Raw genomic sequence first — 22,243 nt, 5'->3', positions numbered from 1 at the left:
TGCTACGTAGCGTGTGGCAAGAGACTGACTACAGGTGGGACGTCTGCCGCGTTACCAATGGAAGTCACATTGAACCATAACTATCCGAGGTAAAACTTGGTGTGTTTAGCTACATTATGACAGTTCAAAACGTTGTGTATATCCTCTGTATAAATTTATATAAGCTTTCAAAGTTGTAAAGCTCTTTTTGAAACACCCTGTATATCCTGCCATATGTTGGCTCCAGTGTCTGGAGACAGGGACTAGCTCTACTGAAAGGGCCCTACTGTAAGCTTTTTACCTGAGGACAGAGGCAGATTCTAGTCTCTGAAACGTTTTAAATAAAAAGAGGATGCTAGATAATGTCAAAAACGTCAATAACTGTATCAAATTGAACACTACTATTCTTGTACTATTTACAGGAGACATAAATCAAGTGGTGTAATTTAGTGACAACTTAAATGGAAAACCAACATTTTCCCACATCTCACCTCGTTCTGTAAAAGCTCCATCTTGTCTGTCTTGTATTCGCTGAAATAACTCACCTCCCTCCATACTGAAAAATCAGAATGATAATATAAAAGTTCACAGTTCAAAATGAAACAAAGCTGATATGTAATGCAGCATGTTCTGTTAAGAACATCAATTTAAAAAATTTTGTGTCTAAAACATGTATTACATTACAAAAATTGGGGGCTGGATTTCCATTCTTTTGGTATCCTGTGATACAGTTTTCAATAAGGTAAAATTTCTTATTCTGCAATACATTGTGTTCTTTGTCACCTATCATTCAACCACAAGTGGCATGTCTAAAACAATTATTTCTTTGAATTTAGGGTGACATTTCAATGAAGCATTAAGAAAAACCCACCATCTTCTTTTGTGTTCAACAGATGAGATAGTCAGATAAAAACTGAGAAATGCAAATTATATTATGTGTATTTCTCAACTCAGGCACTATCAAGATAAAACTCAAACAACAGGAACTATTATGCACTCTGTCTCTGTAAACAATGCCACTGACTGGCATAAATGCAAGCCATGATGAGGCATTCTTCATATCTTCCTTAGAATGGATGTGAGTGTGATAGAGTACTACATGTTAAAATATGTACAAATGTGAAGTGTGAACGCATTGTGACAATCTAATATAGAATAAGAATAAAAGTTAATGGGTTATGTGTCCATTTAGGTCGGAGGTGCAAGTACTATGGGGGCCAGGCCTCAGCCCCAGAGAATCCCTTTATGCCTTCAGGGAGTCCAAATGTAACCAGAAATATTAGAATTTTGCACCTTATATTTCATTTCTATGTTGGACACCAGCAGGGAGGGAGGCAAGCCAAACATCAAATCAAAATTTGGGGGAGGGGGAGAAATATGTCAAACATTAATACCAAAAATTATTCTTCTATCCTGAATGCTCTAGGATGATCAATAAAAGCAGCCTTGAATGTAAGTTTGTTAACAAATTTTCTGGGGAGTTTATGGTTCATCTGGTCTAAGCTTCATTTCAAAAATTACTCTAACAGATCTGGACCAGTAAGTCCACCCTAAACAGAGATAAGATGTAATTTAATTCCATATCAGGTCACTATAACCACCACTGTTCAGGCTATCAAAGAAATACAGCATAAAATAAGTTCAGTAAAAATGACTGAAGAACAGCGAATTATTGATATTGAAAAAAATTGTCTTGTCCTCTGCCCCCACAAATTCCACAGAGAACCGGTTCTTGTATTCACATCTACACAGTGCTTTTATCATCTGGCATTAAATTTATATAACTTCTTTTTTATTGAACACAACTGTATGAAATTTTCACAGACTATTCTGTACAACTACGAAATTTGTTCATTACCAGCAGCAACACCAAACAGAGTAACAAGATGCCATTCTATGTATAGTGTTTGTTACCAAAACCTTTTACTTTTCTGGTACTTCCTGCATTGCTGTGGAGAGACAATATCATCAAAAAGTTTTCTGTTCACATTACACTGTCAAGAGATACAATTCACCAGCTTATTAAACAGCATGATGAAGCGAGAAGTGTATGTGACAAATGTGTGAAGGGTTGAAAACAGCATATCTGCTTGTATGGAAGAAGCTGGTGATGAAGCAAGGGAGGCAAAAACAAGAGTCCATAAAAAAGTGTTACACATAACAAATTTGGGTCTCAACCATGTCATGATGACTTGTTGTTTACATATAAAATGTAGCCAAGTCAGTCAGTCCTGAAGGATGGAAAAACGAGACATTATACTTTTGTGATGGTGTACACAAAACACTCTTGAAGATACTGTCTCTCCACAGAAACACAAGAACCATCAGAAGAATAAACAAGTTGGTAACAAACACATTCAAATCTGTCACATACAACGCCACCCTGTTACCCAGTTCAGCACTGCCCATGGCAACACACAAATATCCCAAATATGTAGAAAAAACTCTTGAAATTTCATACAATTACATTTAACAATAAAGAAGTGATACAAATTTGTCTAAAGGTCTGTGCCCCAGCCCCTACACAGTTTGGTCCAAAAGTGAAGCTGGATATTTCACTGCCCTCCCTTATGTGGGAGATATTTTATGCTGGCAACACCAACTGGTTTCATCTGTATGAGGTTCGTGTTCCTGTGCTCTTGCTATTATTCTTCAATCTTTATGGCCCATGTTTCAGTGGCTATAAGGAATCCACTTCCGAGCTGCAAGTAATTTTAAAGCAAACTTATAATTATTTCCAACAACTGGAAGATATAGAACATGTCTGAAGGACGGGAAACTATAGCTAATACAGATTTAAACCATGAGAGATGCAATGTATATACAAAGTTCTGACTATGTGAAAAATTTAGGAACAATGAAGGTGTGTTGAAAACTTCACACAAGAAATGGCAGGTCATGAACCCAAGACGTTTTGCATTCCTACCAGGCCGACAAGACCCACATTTTTTCAATAAACACTACTAATTTCCAGCCCACAGGGATCTTAAACTAGAATGTTAACAATGCAGTCTTATAGTATGTAATTACTAGACACATGCTGTCCAAACTACATACACAAATAAAAGATTATGGGGCCAAGTGAGCGGAAGCACATTCAAAGTGTGCCTTCACACATTTTCCTGTTAATAGAAGACCATATAAAAGTTAATTACTAAAAATGAGGTGCAAAACAGTTACCAGACTGTACAAGGAATGAAACAACTTACATTATGCTTATAACTATGATTACTGATTTTGTCTATCACCTGAGTTTGGAAAATTGACTTTGTTCCAAATAAAAGCTTTACACTATGTGTCACACCATCATTAAAGAGCTATGAATGAAGTTACACTGTAATTATACACTCAAGGAATCTTTCCCTTCATATTGCCATGTGTCAGAGTGACTCTTGATGGGGTTTTGGATTGGAAATTGCGATTTACTGACCCCTTTAACATATGACTTGTGACTACACTTAATTATAGCACCATTTATGATCTCAATACTTTACAAATCATTACAGCACATGCTAAGTCTCTTCAGTCTGCTGTCTTCACCAGCAGTTGTCTGGTAATTGCTCCAGCAATGGCTATTCCTCTACTTCTGTGCTCAAGTCCTCTCTGAATGGTGGCTCCCTTAGAATTGACTAACTTCTAAATGTCTCACAAGGGAATGGTCTGATCCAACATGTCGAAACCTGACATGATTTCTTTTTTCACTGCAAGAGTACACACAACAAAATCCGCTGTCAAAAGTTTAGCTGCTAATATGCACTGCAAGTATTTTTTAAAAATTGCCGAAGTTACTCATTTTTTCTGTACCACTTGTACCAGAGGTTTGTACAACCCCAGCCTAGGTTGTTAGTCAGCCGTGTTGCGTGTTGCGTACTGCTCTGCTCTGGCTCTGCTATGGGTGAACATTTCTCCAAGGGTCTGGCAAGCTACAATATTGGCCATGTTCAGCAATTTTTAAAAAAAATATTTGCAGTGCATATTAGCAGCTAAAATTTTGACAGTGGATTTTGTTGTGTGTACTCTTGTAGTGAAAAAAAAAATCAGGGCAGGTTCTGACATGTCAGATCAGACCATTCCCTTGTCAGTTATAACATCTGAGTTTGAACCAACAGAAAATACAGCTCTTTTATTGTTCTTCAAGTCATTTCCATGGGAATGTGTTTCGTATGTGAAGGCATTACCCAGTAACGGCTTTGGTATATTTGCTTATTTCATGACTGCTGCCTACTAACGGGCGTCTGTTTCAAGGTCGTTACCCAGCAATGGCATTACACCCTACAACATCATTGTCAAGAAAATGTATTTTTGCACTTGTGAGATCTACATAATTTTGAATCATTTAGTTGGCAATGTATAAAAATGTTTTTGTCAACTGATCTCTTGAAATTATTTTTGGGCTCAGTAATTTCAGTATACTTCATCCTGATGGCAAGTAACAGCAGATACCTAGCAGCAGGAGGAAAATTGTAGTAATGTTGAATGTGCCTATACCGACATAAATGAGCGATTACAGAAAGTGACTCTGATCTGAATGCGAATTACTATGATGATATTGAGAGAGAGTAAACAATTTGTAGTGATAAAAATATTAGTGAGAGTGTCCCAGTTAGCACAAAAGATCATGTGTTTAAAAACGGCATGATATAAAAAAAAGACAGGTTATAATTAACAGTGATAAGCCAGTGACCATAAATGTAAACACTAATTAAACTGTCCATGGATACTTCTCTAGTCTTTATATCATTTATGTGTATGGATCAGTTTAGGAGTTGCACCTTTCTCTTGTGAAAAATTGTTTTTTTTTTTTAATGTTAAAGTGCTGCAGGTAGGCCTACCAATCACCATTAATTTCACTCACCATTCCATAACAACCAGGAGGCACTTGTTTCCACTATATGTATTCTCATATACATCAATAATATTAACAATATGTCGACAGCCACTTGCCCGCCAATGAAGATCTACCTCACGACGAGCTTTTGTGCAATCGTGAAGAACCTAAAACAATATATGTAGTAGCTTCAATAAGTTAGCAGAAAGAAGTGAATACAGCAAGAATGTTGCCAATAGGCTGGCGTCTGCTTGGACTTGTTAAGACATGCACATCCCCTAGAATTGTTGACATGGTAGGTTACAGGGAAAGCACACTGCACAGAAAGTTTGAAAGTGAGGAAATGATTACAATGGACAGAGAGCTATCAGTCATTTACTGCAAATATCAGTACACATTGCAGAATCTTTGAATAAAATAAGAGAAATGATGTCCTAGTGCCTAGAGTTTGCATGACATCAAAGGTTCAAGGATAGTTATGAACTGTTCAAAGATAACCTATGCAGCAGATAGCCTGCAGGTTTGCTAAACATGTACAATATGCAAGAGGTTGTGCACTCTTTTACTCAATTACACTAGAAGTGCTAACTGCAAGAAAGTAAGACTTTTAGTTGGCAACTGCAGCATCATCCCCAGTAAGATTCTGAAAACGATTAATTTCTGACTACATACTGTACCAAGAATGCCAATGTAACAATAATATGATGACTGCGTTAAGATGAGTGGTAAGTCATGAGCACAGAAGACAATACATACTTTCTCTGGAAGGGTGAAAAGATGATGAAATCTTATGTTTTCTGCCTAATCCCCAAATTAAATGACAATCATCAATGTGACAGTATCAATGTTGATCAGTTCCAGAAAGTCCTTGCATGAGTGCTAAAATGGAAGGTGATGTACAACTTTTCAAATGACAGGGCACAATGGCACACAAGTTTATATGTGGTGATCCTAGACTTAATAAGAAGGGCAATGAAGTACTCTTCCATTTAAAGGAGGAAATTTGCCCGAAGCATTTCTTAATGTGGGCGGCCAAAGATCGGATGATCCTACAAAATACCGCATACACACACACACACACACACACGGGGTATATTGGAAAGTTCCTGGACTGGATCAAAAAGGAAATAATGGCTTAATTTAATTTTGGCTGTCATCTCCTTCAAAATAGTCTCCTTGGGAACATATACAGTGATCCTACTGTTTTTTTCCATGCTTCAAAAGTACCGTGGAAGTAATTTTCCTTAATGTTGTCGAGTACCGCTTGTGATTCCCTTTGGATGTCAGACACTGTTTCAAAACGTTGTCCCTTTAGTTTCATTTTCAATTTGGAAAGCAAAGTGAATTCAAAAGGGGCTAAGTCTGGTGAGTACAGAGGATGGGGAACAATAACTAAGTTGTTGTTAGTCACAAACTCTGTTTTTTCATGGATGTGTGGGCAGGTGCACTGTCATGATGAAGGAGCAATGCGGCGTATGTTCAAATTGTCTGTTAAGAGCTCCTGGCAAACTCCATAACTGATCCCAATGGTGTCTGTGTACTCATGGATTGTTTAGCGACAGTCTTTGTGGATGGGTTCTCCATTTTTTTTAAACATTTTCTGCGATTCTGTTGGTGCTTGGTTGCCCTGAACGTTTGCCATCTTCAACTGACACACAACAACTGGCCTTGAAATGTGAATGCCATTCAAAAACCACTGTCTGGCTTAAAGAATGTTCTCCAAAAACCTCATGAAGCATTTCAAGGGTTTTGGTAGCGGATTTACTGAGCTTCATGCAAAACTTGATGCAGACATGTTGCTTGATTTTGCCATCCATTGCAGACAAAACGAAACACAAAGTCAAAAGAGCAATGTGCGTTCACAGCGCGGTGTCACGTGGAAGACAGAAGTGTGACCTTGGCTTGCCTTCTCATCTTCTTTCACTGAGGCAGTTACAACAACAGTCCGGGAACTTTCTGATACCTCAGATATATAGATGATGACTGTATGTGATGAAGTCTTCTTGGGAATTTTGCTGTGGGGGCATGCTGTAGCGTAGTTGGTTGAGGCACTATTATGCTACAAGCCAGAAGGTCACAGGTTTGAGCCCCATGACGTGGCTTTTTTTTCCAATTGACCTAACACTTCCAGACGCACTATGGCTTTGGGGTCGACACAGACTCTTACAGAAATGAGTACCAGGAATCTTCCTGGGGGGTAAAGGGCAGCTGGCATGTAAGGCTGACAACCTTACAGCCATCTGTGAGCCAATCATCTAGATAATGTGGGACCCTCAACATCTCACAACCCTATGGGCCTCCATGGCCTGTTACAGGGATAGATTTACCTTTTGCCTTAAGCACAATAGATCACTGTAAGTCGCGGTGCAAGGGTCAAGAAGGCCTACCCCTTATACATTCATTCATACCTTTTGCCTTACCGTATGGAATTAGCTGCATCCAGAAATATTTCAAACACCTGTATGAATGTTGTTTTTTGCCATGGGTTTTCAACTTTGCTTTAGAATATGTCATTAGGAAGGTTCCGGAAAAGCAGGTGGGACTGCAATTAAATGGGACACATCGGCTGCTGGTCTATGTTGATAATGTGAATCTACTGAGTAATAACACAGACACCATAAAGAAAAACACAGAAACTTTAGCAGACACTAGTAAGGAGGTTGGTCTAGAGGTAAACACAAAGAAAAGTAAGCATATGTTGCCACCTCGTTAAAAGAATGCAGAGCAAAATCATGACATAAAAATAGCTAACAGAAATTTTGAAAATGTGGCACCAACAAAATATATGGGAATGACATCAATAAATCAAAATTTGATTCCAGAGGAAATTAAGATGAGGCCGAATTCAGGTAATACTTACTACCATTCAGTCCAGAACCTTTTGTCTTCTTGTCTGCTGCCTCAAAACATAAAAATTATAATATACATAAGTATAATTTTGCCTGTGGCTCTGTACGGGCATGAAAACTGGTCCCTGATATTAAGGGAGAAGCACAGACTGAGGGTGTTTGAGAACAGGGTTCTGAGAAGAATATTTGGACCGAAGAGGAATGAAGTGATAGGAGGATTGAGAAAACTGCATAATGAGGAGCTTCTTAACTTTGCCAAGTATAATCAGAGTGATCAAGTCAAGGAGGATGAGATGAGCAGGGCATGTATCATGCATGTGGTGAAGTTCAATGCATACAAGTTTTTGTGGAAAAACCATAAGGAAAGGGACCACTAGGAAGACCTAGATGTAGGTAGCAGGATAATATTAAGATGATCTTAGAGAGATAAGACGGGGTGGTATGGAATGGATTGATCTGGATCAGGATAGGGACCAGTGGAGTGCTTTGTGAACATGGTAATGAACCTTTGGGTTCCATAAAATGTTGGGATATTGAATATCTGCACAACTGGTGGCTTCTCAAGATGGGCTGAGCTGCATGGAGTCAGTATAACTCCAAGACAGACAGTAATTCAGATGAGGGAGCTAGTCAGAGTCTTCCACTTAAGGGAGGCTTAGATGAAGCCTTGCATTCAGTTGTAATATGTGAAAGCTGCAAAATTAATTAAAAATAAGAGACTCTCGTACAAAGTTGGTTTTCCTTCCATACAGCAGAAGCGATAACTTTTAGTGAAGCATTTCCTGGACTCACACTACTTCCAAATTAATTACCAGAGGTGTTAACACACAGCTGAGGTATCCTAAGCTGAAAATCACTTTTGTTTGCAATTGGAGAATGCAGGGGTTTGTGCCCTCCTAGATGTTTGGGACCAGCCAATTAAATGTCAAGCCTGTAAGGTGTCAACTTTTGTTCAAAATGTTGGAACTGAGGTTAAACGCTACTTCTGAAGATGACTGGTTATCAACAGCCTGTGAATTTCAGTGACTGAGTTCAGATGTACCTGAGCATCACTCCAATAATTAATTCTAAATTTCTGACTTATTTAACCATTTAAGCCTGTTACATATACTTGAGAAGAATCTTGTGTCTCTTTATCTGAGCCAAATGACATCAGAATCCACCTGTGAAGTGGAACCAAAGCAAATCTTTATAGGATTCCTTTTATCCTGGAATCTTACTGGTGCTGAATAAACCATCTCAGGTCTTACCTTAGCAGTTACAATAATTACCCAAAACCATTTTATAATTATGCATTTTGTGTGATGTGAGGTTCTCACAGCAGTGAATATGAATATTATATTTAAGCACACGTAGTACAGACAAGCAGCGGCACCCACACAAGAAGACTACATTAAATAACACCTGTACAGTGTGAAAACAAGAACTAGCCGCTCCAGCACTTAGACATAGGGCGAGTAACCCTAAGAATTTTAAATTTTAAATTTAAAATTTAGAGAAAATTTTAAAAGGTTTTAAAAACATCATAACTAAAGATTTTTAGAGTGCTACTACAAGAATATCAAATTTGACGTGTGCAACATAATCTACATACCAGACACATATCAACGATGTAGATGTTGATAATATGAAGAATGTGACATTGTGTTTTTAAATGTTAAATTTTAGACTGGGTTCAGTGTGGCAGCAACGTTAAGAGTATACACCTGATGATGGCCGATAGAGGCCGAAACATGTAGTGTAGAAAGAACAAGATCAAAGACATATAATATATATTGTTTGCACTTAGGACGGAGTTTGTATCATTTATACTGAATATGAAGACTGCAGTAATGTGGACTGTGATGCTATGTAGCTTGACAGATAGGTGTAAACATTTTGAAGCAATCTGCTGCCTGTATTTATACTGAAGATGGAGGCACATGGTTTCTCCAATATGTCATATCTACCATGCTACATGGGGGCATGCAATATCATAGCTGGTTGAGGCACTATGCTACAAGCCGGAAGGTCAAACGTTCAATTCTTGATGAGGCCATTGGATATTTCAATTGACCTAATCCTTCCAGCTGCACTATGCCCCTGGGGTTAACTTAGCTTCTAACATAAATGAGTACCAGGAATTCTCCTAGGAGTAAAGGGAGGCCAGCACATAAGGCTAATGACCTCACTGCTATTTGTAAGCCGACTGTCTACAAAATGTGGTAGCCGTGACATTTCACAAATGGGCCTCCATGACCTGTTACAGTAATAGCTTTACCGTACCACGCTACATGACATCACTACCCACAGGGCAATGCACCAGCAAAATTCCCAAAACTCAGTATGTGCTCTACAAGCTGTGTTCAATGAACAATCAACGGAAGACAGGGCTCCCATGTTCCCACAGATCCAAACGTGTATGATGTGTGAGGCGTAACTCAAAACCAAGTGTTTAAAAGATAATTCAGCACACTTTGGATATGTGCTGGATGATACACTCTCTGCAGCTACTGCATGTCATGCTAAGTAAAGTGGTTTCAATGCCAAAATTTTTTTACTGCAGACATAACCTCAATTAAATTGTGCAGTAGCCTGTGATTGCACTTAGTGAGTGAAGCCCATCTGCTGGCAGACAGATGTCTTGCTCTCTGAAGAGATAGATATAAGGCTGGAAACAAGAGGGATGAAGCAACATGAATTTTCCTCAGAAATTTATTCTCATATACCCTTAACTTTTCCTTTCATCAGAGTGGAAGACTCTTAGTGAGAGACCAAATTTCATACCCACACAAAAAAAGGAAGTACTGTATTTACGCATGTATAGGCCACACATTTTTTGCCAAAAATTCAAGAGGAAAACTGGGGTGCGGCTTATATTCGAAATATTCGAAATCACACTTCATTTAAAAAAAAATTATGTTCATAATTAGTAATACAGGGTGTAATACTCCTGAAATAATATTCCAAGAAAATTATTTTTTCTATAATTTCTGTCTGAAAATTGTGCTGCAGTCTATACACGCAAGCGGCCTATACATGCGTAAATACGGTAATATTACATACAGTTTTGTATATTTTAATTTTACATTCCGTCAGAGAGACAGAAAGACAAAGATTCTGAACTAAACAGTAGCATGCACTTTCAATATTTATTCTATTTTCAATCCCACCATGAATATTATTTTGATTTGTTCTTGTTATTCTCAAGCACTTGATCTTCAGTGCATTTTCAAAGGAAACATCAGCAATTATTTGATTATCATTCCATTCTGTATTTTTCTGACAAGGACCAGGTTTCTTCAGCACTTACTTGCTAAGCTTATAGTAGTGTCTTCTTCATTACAAAAACTCCGTGGCCTGTAGTCCGCAAGTGAACTATACCAACCGAGTGACCACCACTTGTCGGCAAAGTTAGTGCCAACTTTTGCGGATAGAATGTGTCACATGGTCAGTGCAATGGATCCACAAGGCCATTAATCTCGGTTTTCTAGACTGGAGTGTCTCCTTCATTGGACTAAATTTTGATTTGCATTGTTGGACTAAATGCAAATCAAAATTTGCATTAATGACAAAAACAAGTTGTGAAAATATGGGGCGTTTCTTTCATTATCTTGCCTGTAAAATTTGTACAGCCTTGTTACTGAACACAGATGTATGAAACTTTCACAGATCATTCTGCACACTTAAGAAATTTTCTTTTGTTATATTTAGATTGCAATCAAACGCCTAGAAGCATCGGACCTCCCCACCTCTCGAAATTTTCATTACTTTTATTTATTCCACATGGCATGGAAATGAATGTGGAAAAAACAAAAGTAATGAAAATTTAGAGACAACCCCAGTCACAATAAAGATAGACCAAAAACAACTGGAGAATGTGAAATGTTTTAAATATTTGGGTAGCTTGTTAACAGATGATGGAAGGTGTACTAGTGCAATTAAATCCAGGATTGCCATGGCAAAAGCTGCATTTAGCAAGAAGAAGAATCTTTTTACCAGCAAATTGGACTTAAATTTGAGGAAGAAACTAGTGAAATGCTACATTTGGAGCATAGCTCTGTATGGGGCTGAAACATGGACACTTAGGGCAGTAGATCAGAAACATCTGGAAAGTTTTAAAATGTGGTGTTGGAGAAGGATGGAGAAGATCAGTTGGACCGATTATGTGAGAAATGAAGAAGTGTTAATTAGAGTCAGTGAGCAGAGGAATATCCTACACGAAATAAGAAAACAGAAGGCTAATTGGATTGGTCATGTTTTATGCAGAAACTGCCTTCTAAAAGAAGTTATCGAAGGAAAGCTAGAGGGGCGGATAGAAGTGACAAGAAGACGAGGAAGAAGACGTAAGAAGATGCTGGATGACCTTGGGGACAGAAGAGGATACTATCTTTTGAAGGAGAAAGCTCTAGATCGCATTAAGTGGAGGAATTGTTTTGGAAGAGACTGTGGACCTGTCGTCTTGATAGATTACTGATGATGATGATGATATTTAGATATTCCATTTCATGCTCCCAAAGATCACAAGCCTTATGCAAACAAAAAACAGAATTGTTCAGAACCTCAGTTACAGTCTCTGTAGAAATGGCTTCAAACTCTGATTGCATGACATTTTTCATTTTTGGAATTGTGTGCACATTTTTCCGAAGCACCCTACCCTTCAAGTCTCCAGTCAAAAAATATCAAGGATTTAAGTCTGGCAAGATTTGTGACCATAAACATACTTCTTCAGTCAGTTTGACACGAATCTCTCTCCTTGAGAACAGCATGACATAAGCACTGCACAGCACTGCTGGTGTGTGCTGAAACCAGACTGAATTCATCCCATCAGAAAAGCAGCAAATTCATCATTCAGTAGACCGAGGTAAACATCACATATCACTGTACCATCAATGAACTTGGGACTAAATATTCTGACACTGGATGATACACACCATATTACAACTCTCTCTGCAAACAGTAGGTTCCCTTTGTTTCTCTGAGGCTCAAAGTCTGATTTTGCTTGTTACTGCAACCACCCAAGCTAAAGCAAGCTTCACTGGAGAACCATTTAATATTCAAGACACCAGGATTTTGCTCCGGTAGAACTCCAAACACCCTCATAAAAGTGTACTGTACTGTCATTCCATCTTCAAACAATGGCTGACTCAACTGCATTCTGTACGGAAACAATGACAAGTCATCACGACAGATTTTCCATGCAGTGCTGGTTAAGACCAATATCTGTTGTGCTAAACATTGTACAGTTTTCTTGGACTTCTTGTTATCGCCTCTTGTGTTGCACTAACAACTTCTCCTGTACAAACAGATGTGCTATGTTTACGCCCCTTGTCACATTTGTATCCCACACACTTCCTGCTTCTTCACACTGTTTATCATTCTGGTATATAGTGTCCCTGGATGGCAGAACATGAACAGAAAACTCTTTATTCTCTGCAGCAACACAAGACATACCAGAAGAGTAAAATGTTTCAATAACAAATACTTTATAATCCATCATATATGCACCATCATGTTATTGAGTTCATCATTAGCACCAGCAACAAACAATTTTCCAAGACTACAGAATGATTTGTGAAAGTTCCAAACAACTGTGTTCAGTTACAAAAATGTTAAAAGAATTTTAAAGTGTCAGATGATAAAAGACACCCTGTACAACATTTGACTCTCATGTTCATTTCTTCTGATCAGCTTGTAGTTTCATGCTCAGTCTATTATATAATTGTCTGTGATGGAACATAATCAATAGAACATAAAATGTGCATAAGTTCTGGCACAGTCTGTATTTGATAATTACACTGGCGACTCTGTAGAATTTCAGGCACAAAGCCTACTGATTGACACTAACCTACTAAGAAATGTTCATGGAATTAAAATCCATTTTTTCCAGTGTCTGTACATGCAGAATACAGAATACAGTTTATATGAAATAATATAACATATTCAATTCAAAACAAAGAAAACCAAAATTAATAAACAGGATTATTGGATAAAAACCTGCTATTAGAATGGGGCATATTGGGGGCCAGTATTTGTACTTCGACCCAATAATTTTAACAATATACACAAAAGTGATTCTGAGTGACAATATCAGAACAGGAATTACAAACTGAAACATATATATAACCGATGACACAACACTAAAATCACAGCACTACGAGTTGTAAACAAATATCCCACAGAGACAGGCCTTTAGCCTTCAAATGAGCCAAATGCCAAACCTACAAACTGAACTGCTTATACTCATAAATGAGGAGACACGACACAGCAATACCTCGTAACATAAAAATTCTTAACCTTATACCACAAAAGAAAACACAATTTCAAGAGGCCTCCAAATGTGACTGACTTACCAAACACTGAATACGAAAATCTGAAACATACAACTGCAAAAGTTAGGTTAACATCTACAACGCTTTACCTTCAAAGCATGTTTTTCTCTCGTTTTCTTGCTGTAGCATTGCACCACTTTCCCATTAATTCCCAATCCTAAAACTGTGTTCGATATTTCATAGTCATCTGTAATTGGTGTTGTTTTAGGTGATCTTACAGACTTTATCCCTATTTCGTTCATGATGACACTGATAAATAAATGTCCGTGCTCGAAAGCGATTATACTTACTACCAGCTGTATGGCTGGTATATGCAAGTAATATTATAAACAAAAATTAACAGTCACATTAGGTTAACACGCATGTAACAAACCCATTCAGTTACACTGTTATTACTTCCAACCTACATGAGACCACCATGATACAAATGCACCTGAGTCACACACAAAGATAGAACAAAAAATGTTATTCTACACGATTCCACGCCTGGCGTGTAGTTAGCTGCCATTAGTAACTACGGATTAATTGACGATTCGAGGAAATACACTGTTCTACAGCTTGTACAGAATTTTATTCCTTCGAGATGATGGTACTCAATATCATCATCAGTATCTTTAATATTGATAGGGAGAACTGGTGTTGCTGTGTAGCGTAGTGACTAGCGGGACTAGCATGGGGGCCAAATCTGAGGTGGCGAGGTTCGATTCCTTTTTCCATAACGGCGAGGCCGGCTATGGGGCTCACCCAGCCTCCTATACAGTTGATACGGTCGATACTAGGGGCAGTTTCCCCGGTCGTAAGGTGGCAGAAGCGTGAACGAGCGTGAAGCTGTGTTCACACTTATCTATTGCTTGGATTGAGACTAGTGAAGTGATATCCACACTTCAACCAAGATATTTATGGCGTGGTGCATAAATAATCGCACAGATAACTTTACTTTATGGTGTTAAAATGTGAACTTTTAAATAGTGTAACCGCCAAGTTTGCTGTGCATATAGATTTTGACTCTTCAGTGTCTAACTGCAGCTTCAAATGCCAATTTGGACCTAGATATTTGTCTTCATTTTTATAACATGCAGATTCCTTCTTATGAATCAGGCTGTGTCCATGGTGCCTTACTGGATGCAAGAGTCAAAGGGATAGACAGTTCTACTATGTTAAGTAATGTGGTGGGATCGGTGAACAAATAGAATGTATCAGCTTGCAATGGAATTTTGTTATAATCAAATATTCCTGTGCAGAGAGCAGGCCCTCTTAGGGTGAGGGCACACCAAGGAAACTGGCAACTGCAATTTCCAAGAATTGTTATCACCCTGAGTTCAGCACATGTTACTGAATGGAGCAGCACAAATTGAGGAAACTGCATTGCCATTTACTCAGTTTGTGCTGCCAGTTTCCTTGGCGTGCTCTTGCCATTAAGCATTTCTACATGCATTGGTGTCAACCTGCAGGCTATTATCTTCTTTTCAATAAAGCTGCAGTATCCAAAACAGTTTCAGTAAATCCATTTAACACACTTACCATCAGTATTAACAGAATAACGTTAGAAAAATGATTCTGTTTGTCGGTATGGACAGGGAAAATAAATTACAATTTTTTATTTTTATAATTCAATCCGTTGAATGTTTGTTACAAATGACTAAAAGCATAACTTTTAATTTAGAGAATAAAATCTTCAAAATAACGCCCTATTAGTTCAGCTACAGTACTCTTCAGATCACAGGCCTGTGGTAATATTATCTGTGGGATGACAAGTAATGTCAGTTGTGGGATTTTTAAAATTCATAGAACTTGTTATATTCATCTGCATTGATTATCATATGATTGTGAAAACTGAATGACTGGCTTTGATACTGGTTAGGCATGCTTATCTACTTGCAAGATTAGGAAACCTGAGTCAGGTCAGCTTGTGACCTGGCTGAAATTCAAATCCAGCACCTCTACAAGTCTATAGTGTTACCACTACACTAGCCTGCTTAGTTGCACTATTTCACTAACAATGAGAACTAGCCAACCAGTAGATGGACACTGTCACCTAACTGGGACCAATAAATAGTCCCACTTGTGAGAGATGACATAAAACAAAACAGCCTCACACATCCTATGATTGTGAGGTTCCAGTAATTTAAGAATCTGTCACTTCAGACTGCACTTCAGGAAGCCAAGTGACTTGCTAAGTGCCCAATGAGCACAAGACTGTTGGACTTAGGAACAGGAAATACAGTAGTTTGAAAATGTGGTGTAAGGTTTGAAGTACATCTACATCTAGATAGCCTAACTTAATTGAAATCCCACATATAACTATAACCAGAAAAATTATACGTACAAACATTAGTCTTTCATACTTTTGAAAAATATAGGTAACTGATCCTGCTATTCATGATCCTTTATACGAGTATGTTAACTGGTGTGCTTAAAACACATCATTAGGAAGGTGCAAGAAAATGAGGGACTAACTGAACAGACATCAGCTTGTGGTCTATACGACTTTTGAAGCTGTAATAAATGGTGGTTTGGAAGTTTAACACAGTAATCTAAGTAGCATAAAAAAATTTAGAACTATGTTCTTTTCCATGTTACTACAAAGTGATTTGTGTGTAAACAAGCCACACTGCGCAGCAGCTGTGTGACCTCGAGAGAATGAAGCCACAACCTCCACCCTTCCTCCTATTTGGGTTAGAACCTTCTTCAGTCCTGTCTGGGAATTGTTAGAGTGATAAGCAAACAGAAGGTACCGCAGAGCATGGAACAACCCATTGTGATGAAATTCCTTGTTGGAGAAAACGTCCCATCTACTGAAATTCACCACAGGCTCCAACAGCAGTATGAGGAAGAGTGTCTCTCACGGACTCGTGTGTTTGAGTGGTGTAAGTGCTTCAGAGAGGGCAGAGCGCACGTGGAGAATGAACTGCATGATCATTGGCCGCGAACATCCATCACCGAGCCAAACATTGATCATGCAGACATGCTTATTCGTGAGAACAGGCGCATCACTCTCAAGGAACTTGGAGCAATGCTGTCCATCCGTGATGGTAGTGTAGAATACATTGTGAAATACCACCTCCACTATCACAAGGTGAATGCATCGTGGGTACTATGCACTTTGACGGACGTGAACAAAATGGTGTGCGTGCAAACTGCCAGTCATCTCCTACAGCAGTTTGAAGATTAAGGTGATGCATTTTTGAAGTCTATAGTGACCACTGATGAAATGTGGGTGTGCTACTTCAATTGCGAGTGGCGGCATACCAGTTCTCCCAAACCCAAGAAAGCGTGGAGGAGCTGTTCGGCAGGAAAAGTGATGGCAACGTTCTTCTGGGACTGGCAGGGGGTTATCCACGTAGACTTTCTGACATGCCAGAACAGTCAATGCAGCTTATTACTCAGACCTCCTGGCAACAGACGTGAAGGAAAAGTTCCAATCCAAGTGGAAGACAGGTGGAAAGTGGGTAGTCTTCCTTCAAGACAATGCACGCCCCCATATGACCAAAACAATGGAAACCCTCCGGAAATTGAAATGGAACCTTCTGACACATCCGCCGTACTGTCCCGATTTTGCCCCAAGTGATTTCTACCTGTCTGAAGGCTCAAATCAGACTTGCAAGGCATGCGCTTTGTGGATGATGCCGTCATCCAGACTGTTCGGGAGTGGCTATGCCACCAACCACAAGTCTTTTTTGAAAAGGGTATCAGGATGCTTCTAGAACGTTGGAAAAAATTTGTTGACTCCGGAGGGTAGTACGTTGAAGACTTGACATGTGGAAGTAAGTGTTTGGCAATTATAGTTAAAAAAAAAATAGTCCTGGTCATATTTGAACCACCTTGTATAATGAATGACTATTAATCTAGCCATATTTATGCTGTTTGTGAAGATATTACTGCTGGGCTTCACAATCTATTCTTATCTATATTGCACTGGCCTGTTATCAGGAGTGATATTGTATGTGAGTGTCTTGAAAAGGAACTTTACCTCCATTATGGCAACAGAAAGAAAGGTTCATATTTAAATAAGAAATTTGAAATTAATTATCTTTCTAAAGTTAGCAGCTGTTTGAAAAGTGAAGAAAGGTGTATACCATTCATGCACTACATTAAACATCTTGAGGAGGAGCAGAAGAAACAGCAGCTCCTGCACTGACATGGATTCAACACTTGTCCTCCATAATATGTTGAAGTTAAATCAACATGCCACTTACATAGTAGAAATAAAGTAATTCCTATGCTTAATTAAGCATCATTCTATGAAGATGCATTTTTAACCTCAGTGATGGTCTAGTGGTTAGAGTTCCAGGCTACAGTTCCAGAGGTCCTAGGTTCGATTCCCGGCACTAACAGATTTTCTGGGAAATAGTGGGTCTGGAACGGGGTCCACTCAGCCTCATGAGGATAACTGAGGTGTTATTTCAAGGAAACACCGGTTCTGGTCTAGAATATCAAGATTAACGGCCATGGGGATCCGCTGTGCTGACCACGTGACACCCTCTATCCGCAAAAGTTGGCACAAACTTTGCCGACAAGCAGCAGTCGATCAGTCAGTAGAGTTCACTTGAGGACTACAGGCCACAGAGTTTCTTTTTGATAGAGACAAATGGTCAGCTGCTGTATCCCTGGGGAAGGCCTCCCCTAACCACTGAACAGGAGGCTGAGTGGGCCTCTTAGCCTGTCTGAATGTTGTGGGGAAGAAAAGAAAAGATTATGATACGATGCCTGAAAGCCCGGAATAGTCCACTGCTAAACAACGGCTTGCTAACACATTCTATGGAGATGCAGATTTGTGGAGACAGACTTGGTATGGAATGCGCTTTCCATGTCAAGGAAAATAACTTTCAAATATACATACACATGTGGGAACTGCCCATATTCAAACAAATGTTACAGTGACATCCCACAGACACGCATAATCATAATCCAACAGATTACCTTAAAATACTGAAGTTTATGAAACACACTGCAACTCCACCTTTTAAAGTTTGTATTAATTATTCATAACACTCAGCAACTTGATGACCTGTCTGTATTCTTGCCAGCTCAGGGAACAGACATGTGAATCATACAGCCAATTATCACATCTGCTGGAGTCAATGTTTCCTGACAGTGGTGGAGCTTGTGCAAATTACGTAACAATCACAACATATGACAGTCTTTAAATTCTGCATTCTGTTGTTTGGCAATTAATGTGGGTCCAATTTTCAATATGTGTTCACTGTATTATACATGATCTAGTTTTTATAATATATATTATAAATATATCCAAAATAAAAACGGTATCTTTATTTGTGTGTTTTGCATTGTGTTGTGTATGATAAGAAGCTCAAATCTTACACTAGTTGATAAGATGAAGAAAATTAAATATTATAAAAACAATTACAGTTTGGGCACATATCATTATACAATTATTTTACATTATCAACCAGTGTATAAATTTAACTTATTTTTATTTTGGAAATAGTTGTACTTCACATTGTAAAAACTATATAATACAGTAGAAACTTACTGACAGTTTGACCCATATATCAATAAGGTAGCTATGATATGACAATTCAATTAGTGTTTCTAGTTAGTGTTCCACACGATGATGACCTGTGAGGTCAAAATATGTAGTGGTTTCAACAGCTGTCAGTCAATACATTTAAGTGGTACCAGCAGTTCTTCATTATCATCATCACTGGCACAACAGCCCTTTGTGAGCCCCTAGCCTTCCTCTGGATTGCTCACCATTCTTCTCCAATTGATGCTACATTCCTCCAGTTCTTTACACCCAATACTCTTATGTCCTGCCACACACATTCTTCCCATCTCAATCTTGGTCTTCCCACTTTCCTATTTCCTTCTAGTTTAGTATTAAGTATTTTCTTAATCGTTCTCTTCTGATCCAAGGTAAGTGAAACTACATACAACCTCAAATTTATATGAGCCAATTTCAATATATGCAGGTCTATTAGCACAGTCTTTCTTGGTTACCGGCATGTACTTTGTTTTATTTTGGTCAATTTGTAGATTGATCTTTTTTGCTGCTCTTTCCAAATTAACAAAAGCTTCTTTCATAGATTTTTGTTCTACCAATTATATCAATATCATCTGCAAATGCCAAAATTTGAAGTGACTTATAGAATATAGTTCCCCTTGTGTTGATGCCTGCATCTCTAACTACCTTCTCTAATGCTATATTGAACAAAAAGGCAGGCTAGGGAATCCCCTTGTCAAACTCCGTTTCTAGTTATTATAGGGCTGGACAACATATTCTGAATCTTAATTTGGCATGGTGGCTCTGACTAAGGCGATTAACTTCCGTGGAATGTGCATCTCTTCCACTGCCAGAAAAAGACTATCTCTATCTATGGAGTCATAGGCTGATTGGAAGTCAATGAAAAGATGATGAGTTTCAATTTGGAATTCATTACACTTTTCAAGGACCTGGCAAATAGTGAAAATCTGATCATTGGTTGATCTTTGACGAAACCCACATTGGTAATCCCCAATTATGCCTTCCACAAAGGGAGAGAGTCTGTTAAATAGAATGTTGGAAAATATTTTATATGCTATGCACAACAGACTAATTCCTCTATAATTAGAGCATACCATGACATCGCCTTTCTTATGGATAGGGCATACAATACTTAGGTTCCATTCCTTTGGGATTATTTCAGTTATCCATATCTTAACTATTAGCTGATGTAAGTGCTTAGCATATTCTGGGCCTGCAAATTTCACTGATTCTGCCGTGATGAGATCCATTCCTGGAGCTTTATTATTTTTCAATTTTTTGATAGCTTGTTCTACTTCTTTTATGGCCGGCACTGGCTCTTCAGCCTCAAAATTTCCTTGATCCCAGTCTATGGTCATACCTTCCGCTTGTTCGGAGGCATTACCATTTAATAATTCCTCAAAATATTGCGCCCATCCTTCCAATATTGCTTCATCACTACTCAACATCATGCCTTCTTCCTCTCTACATAAGGTTGTTCTAGGTTGAAAGTCCTTTCGACTCTTGTTTAGTTTTTGATAAAACGCTCTAATTTCGTCTGAACTTCTTAAATGCTCCAGTTCAATCAGTTCTTGTTTATCATATTCCCTTTTCTTCTTTTTATGCAATCTTTTTTTCTTTTCTTCTCACTTCACGGTATTCTTCCAGGGCCCCGCGAGTATGGTTCCTTTGCTGCATTCTCTTATATGCCTGGTTTTTTTTATTTCTCACTTGCTCTCACACTCCATCAAACCAATTCTTATACTTTATCCTTTCCATTCTTCCTAAAACTGCACCAGCAGCATATATAGTAACATCTCTGACATCCTCACTATTAGAGAGACCTGCCAGGCAATCAGTAATTAATCAAGTATATCTGGTTGCAACTCCTTGTTCCACCAATTTTCCACAATTCAATTTCTTAGCCTGGGATCCATGTATCTTCCTCGCATTAGATATTCGACTTCTAATCTTTGATATTATTAAGTAATGATCAGAGTCAATGTTGACCCCCCTGTATCTCCTGACATCGATCAAGTCTGAACAATGTCTTACATCTATTAGGATGTGATCAATTTGGTTAAACACATTTCCATCAAGGGATTTCCAGGTTCGTTTATGTATATCCTTGTGATTAAACATTGTACTACCTACTACCATGTGGAGATACCATTGGTCGGGGGTACCAGCAGCTATTAAAGTAAATTTAATAACTCTGCATATTACACAGTCCTACAACCTGAATTTTATAGTATATTTTCAACAATAGTGATAACCAATATCTGCTGTGAAGTGGAATGTGTGTTGGCAGAATGCAATCATGTGTGATTTTCTGGCAATGATATACTCTACCGACTGTTTTGTATAAGTATTAATGAATTCTGAATTTTATACTGGTGTATCATTTTTAGCCCATTTTCCTTATTTTGAAAAACTACAATGTCGCTTATGATTTTACCTTGCTGGCTGTGTATCCTTACCGCCCCATTCGTTGCTAGGCAGTGGCTTGGTAAACACATTCTCAGGACAATGAATGCACACAAACAATAGAACTGTATGACACTGTGCTTTCTGTGAACCTTGCCATACCAAATGTAGTGACAGGAAAGTAGGTGATTTGTGCTTCCCAGCACTTCTTGTATTGTGTAAGATTTGAGGCTTTCACAGCGGTGACTATGAAGAAAGCAGTCTTCTGGGATTTGGCACCGTGTATATGTGGTGTTAACCGACGTTTCGGAGGAACGTATCGCCTCCATCTTCAGGGTAGAAGAAAAAATATAATAAATCTGCAAGCGAAGAGACCATAAGAACC

General features: G+C 38.5%; 1 protein-coding gene across 1 annotated transcript in view; it reads right to left on the bottom strand.

Annotated features, from left to right (window-relative positions):
• The window catches only part of LOC111873961 (MAP kinase-activated protein kinase 2), a 41,136-nt gene extending 25,544 nt beyond the window's left edge, over positions 1-15,592 (bottom strand). Inside the window, exons 1-3 of the mRNA XM_023869076.2 lie at positions 14,057-15,592; positions 4,835-4,974; positions 471-535 (exon numbers count right to left, since the gene is read on the bottom strand). Of these exons, the coding sequence (XP_023724844.1) occupies positions 471-535; positions 4,835-4,974; positions 14,057-14,209 (358 nt within the window). The 5' untranslated portion in view covers positions 14,210-15,592. The remainder of the gene's footprint in view (positions 1-470; positions 536-4,834; positions 4,975-14,056) is intronic.
• Between the last annotated feature and the right edge of the window lie 6,651 nt (positions 15,593-22,243).

Source organism: Cryptotermes secundus, unplaced genomic scaffold, assembly GCF_002891405.2.
Source record: "Cryptotermes secundus unplaced genomic scaffold, Csec_1.0 scaffold826, whole genome shotgun sequence".
NCBI classification, from domain to species: Eukaryota; Metazoa; Arthropoda; class Insecta; order Blattodea; family Kalotermitidae; genus Cryptotermes; species Cryptotermes secundus.
Note: the sequence above shows the minus strand (reverse complement) of the source record. Positions and strands in the feature narration are given on the sequence as shown.